Consider the following 4,117-nt stretch of genomic DNA (forward strand, 5'->3'; position numbering starts at 1 on the left):
AAACGCGCGTGCACACACACACACACACACACACACACACACACACACACACACACTCACTCACTCACTCACTCACTCACTCACACACTCACACACACACACACACACACACACACACACACACACACACACACACACACTCGCAACTGCACAACACGGACCAAATCGCCCAAGCAAACAAAACGTCAGCCAACCACCCAAAGTCGACGATTCCATGCACATATAGCTTGATGCATTGCCCAAACACTCGGGTCTTCAGCCTGTTATGTCTGCATCAGATCATGACGTCACTATCTTAAGTGCCGAAACGCGTTTGATTGGGTCGTGGCGTTGTCGTCATCCCCGTGCGCCAGAGCAACAACACTGTTGGCACGACAGCTGTTTCGCAACTTACCCCATGACTTTGTCCGGTTTATTGCTGTAAGCGTGCCTTGTGTTGTGCACCTTGCGGCTCTGAACGCGGCCATGATGACAGCTGCTGTCACATGTCTGTGCAGGCTGTCTCAAGCACACAAGCAATTTGGTGCAGCCAATGTCCCAATGATGTCCTTATGTCCCACGTCGCATGTGCGATCGCCATTTCCCACCTGTCACAGTTTCCAGCTCAAGCACTGCCAGAGCCCCTGTCAATCAGCACACCTAGGCAACTGCAGCACATGATCTCTCCGCCCACGACATCAAAGCCAAGCGCATCAGCACCACGTATCTTGAGGTGAGCACCTTCGGTCCAAAGAAGCAAGGAAAGAAGGAAGCAGCCATCAGATCGGATCGAAGCACCTGCCTCATCATCTCCCCCGTTGGACCTTCTTTCTCTTCAACGACATACACGAGACGATTCGTGAAAGGTGCGTTCGACGCGGCAGTAGGGTGTTTCTTTCTGCGTTCCTGTTCTGCTCTGACCCATGCGCCTGTTGCTCGTGAAGCCGTTCAGATTTGTGTGTGCGTGTGTGTATTCTCACTCTCATATGACATGTGACGGCACTGCCATGTGGAAGCACTGCCCCACTCCTCAATCGCTTTGACCCATGGTTCTGATGTCATGTCCTTCAGATGGCTACTGTTAGCGCTGTTGCTGTTGTGCTGGCTGTGACTGTGGTGATCGCACTCCAAAGTGGTCACGCTGCCGCCAAGATCACCAGGACCATCACCCTTCCAGACAACACCACTGCCATCCATACCACGTATAGCATTGCAGCCCTTAGCGATAAGGGTTAGTGCCTTGCGCTTGTATGTGTTTGTGTGCAAATGGGTGTGTGTGTCTGTGTCTGTGTCTGTGTGCAAGTATCTGTGCGTGCGAGAGAGAGAGAGAGAGTGTGTGTGTGTGTGTGCTGTGTGTGTGTCTGTCTGTCTGTGGCTACTAGTTGCATCGTGCATCTCATCCCTTTCCCACTCATCGGGCCACATCTCTCTGCTCTTCCACCGCAGGCTTTGAGTACTTCAACCGTACGCTGGCGCCGACGTTTGACGAGTACCTGAACGACGTGGTGGGCCAGCGCTTCCAGGGCCTGGTCAAGTTCCAGACATACCCGGTGCGATTCCGTGATCTCTTGAATGAGGGCAAGGATGACAAGTTTGACTTTGCCTTCACCAACCCGGCCATCTTCACGTGCGCTGAGGCTGAGCTGGCCATGTCATCCCTCGTCACCCTGCGCCGCAACGAACTTGGTTTGAGCCGCGTATGTTTCGCAACATACATGCCCGTGCAAGTGTGTGTGTGTGTGTGTGTGTGTGTGTGTGTGTGTGTGGCTCCAATGTGTTTTTGTCTGCGATGATCTTGTATCCTGTCACGTGGCCACCTTCTCACCGACACCCTGCGACCACCTTTTGTATCGGCCTTAATCCTCCTCCCTCAGGCGAGCAGCTGAGTCAGTTTGGCGCCGTCATCTTCACACGTGCCGACCGCGACGACATCAACAGCGCGCCCGATATTGCCGGCAAGACAGTCGCTGCCGTGTCCTTCATCACCTTTGGCGGGTTCCAGGCACAGTGGGGCACGCTCCGCGACGCAGGCCTCGACTTTCTCATCGACACGCAGCAGGTGCGTTACTGTGTGTGTATGTCTGTATGTGTATGTGTGTGTGTGTGATATCAAAACGTCCTCCGCCATCATCGTACTTTCACTTGCGTGCAACTCATTGCAATGTCACACCGAAACACCTCTCTCTCTCTCTCTCACTCACTCACTCACACACACACACACACTCTCTCTCTCTCACTCACACACACACACACACACACACACACACACACACACACACACACACACACACACTCTCTCTCTCTCTCTCTCTCTCTCTCTCTCTCTCTCTCTCTCTCCTCCTTCCCTCTGTTTCCCTCGACAGATCAAGTTCACGGACGACGAGAATCTGGTGGTGGAGGAGGTCATGGAGGGAAAGAGCGACGTCGGGTTCGTCACCAGCGGCGTTCTTGAAGGTTCGTGTGTGTGTGTGTGTGTGTGTGTGTGTGTGTGTGTGACTGCCATTTTCCCTTCTTCCTCACACTGCAACCGCTCGACTTCTGCCGTGCGTCCGCATCACCATCACCATCACCATTAGCGCAAGTGTTTAACGGCACGCTGGACCTCAAGGAGATCAAGATCATCCATTCCAAGAGCGCCATCACCACGGAGGGTGACGCCTTCCCCTTCATCACGTCGACCGATGTCCTCTCCCCAGAATGGACTCTTGCATCCATGCCACGCGTTAACTGGCAGGTGTGTGTGTGTGTGTCTCGAGTGCGATACACATGTGCATGTGCGTGTGTGTGTGTGCGTATGCATTTGAGGGTGCGTCTGCGTGCTTGTTATGTCCTTTCTTGCATGCTTGTCAGATGTGGCATCTCCCACTGTGAACTCATCACAGCTCATCCCTCCCAACATGAATGCCCTCCTTACCCCCCCCCAACAGGTGCAGGGAGCTGTGATGGATGCACTGCTCGCTCTCGAGAGCACCTCCAAGTATGCCGTCATGGGCGGTTACATCGGCTGGCAGCCGCCTCTCTCTTACACCGTCACCCGCGCACTCCAGGTAGCAATGGTGTTGTGTGTGTGTGTGTGTGTGTGCGTGTGTGTGTGTGTGTGTGTGTGTGTGTGCGTGTGTGCGTGTGTGTGTGTGTGTGTGTGTGTGTGTGTGCAGCGTCACGATATACATCTACGAGCCACTTGCACTGTTCTCACCACCATCTCACTTCCCACCACCACCATCTCACCTCTCACCACCACCTGCCACCACGAACCTTCACTAGGTGTCGCTGGGCGTGATGTTTGCGGACGACCTCGGCTCCTTCCGCTGTGTGCGCACGAGCAACCTCATCGATGCCGTCGTGTGTCCCTTTGGATATGTCAAGAAATCCCCTGAACTCGTCGCTTCCGGCTGCTCCCTCGCTGGCATCAACTGCAATGACGGATACGATTGCCTGTGTCAGCCCTGCAAGCCCGCCTGCTCCGCCAATGCCCGATTCACCCTCGAGGGGGCGTGTGAGTGCGACAGCGGGTACATCAACTTTGGCGGCGCGTGTGCGCCCATCGCCGTGCTGGCTGTGACGGTGCTCATCCCCGTGGTTGGCGCCGTCGTCGTCATTGTGTGGTTCGCCATGCGCCACCAGCAGCACAAGTCCGACCTCCTCTGGCACATCCGCCCCTACGAGCTCAAGTTTGAGGACCCGGTCGAGGTGCTCGGTGTCGGTTCGTACGGCGTTGTCGTCAAGGGCGAATACCGCGGCACCGCCGTCGCCGTGAAGCGTGTTGGACCGCCGCAGCAGCACGTGGCTGGAGGCAAGCACGCGTTACGCGGCACGCGCGATGACCACGGCGTGCTGAGCGCCTCTGTCCTCGCTGGTGTTCGCAGCATGGCCGGGTCGAGCGCGCACACCAACAGCCGGCGGTCTGGCGGCTCAAAGCACATCAGCAAACAGTCGCAGACGACACGCGAGAAGCGCGCCATGAACTACATCATGGAGGTGTGTGTGTGTGTGTGTGTTGTGTATGTGCTTTTGTGTGTGCTTTTGTGTGTGTGTGTGTGTGTGTGTTGTGTATGTGCTTTTGTGTGTGCTTTTGTGTGTGTGTGTGTGTGTGTGTGTGTGTGTGTGTGTGTGTGTGTGTGTGTGTGTGTGTGTGTGT

General features: G+C 55.4%; 1 protein-coding gene across 1 annotated transcript in view; it reads left to right on the forward strand.

The window, feature by feature from the left end:
* Window positions 1-1,050: 1,050 nt before the first annotated feature.
* PTSG_10440 (TKL/DICTY4 protein kinase) overlaps window positions 1,051-4,117 on the forward strand; it is a gene marked incomplete at both ends in the record, with an annotated part of 7,102 nt that continues 4,035 nt past the window's right edge. The window contains 7 exons of the mRNA XM_004988765.1: window positions 1,051-1,210; window positions 1,426-1,665; window positions 1,854-2,038; window positions 2,343-2,433; window positions 2,556-2,713; window positions 2,907-3,026; window positions 3,244-3,957. Of these exons, the coding sequence (XP_004988822.1) occupies window positions 1,051-1,210; window positions 1,426-1,665; window positions 1,854-2,038; window positions 2,343-2,433; window positions 2,556-2,713; window positions 2,907-3,026; window positions 3,244-3,957 (1,668 nt within the window). The remainder of the gene's footprint in view (window positions 1,211-1,425; window positions 1,666-1,853; window positions 2,039-2,342; window positions 2,434-2,555; window positions 2,714-2,906; window positions 3,027-3,243; window positions 3,958-4,117) is intronic.

This window comes from Salpingoeca rosetta, assembly GCF_000188695.1.
Source record: "Salpingoeca rosetta unplaced genomic scaffold supercont1.33, whole genome shotgun sequence".
Classification (NCBI taxonomy): domain Eukaryota; class Choanoflagellata; order Craspedida; family Salpingoecidae; genus Salpingoeca; species Salpingoeca rosetta.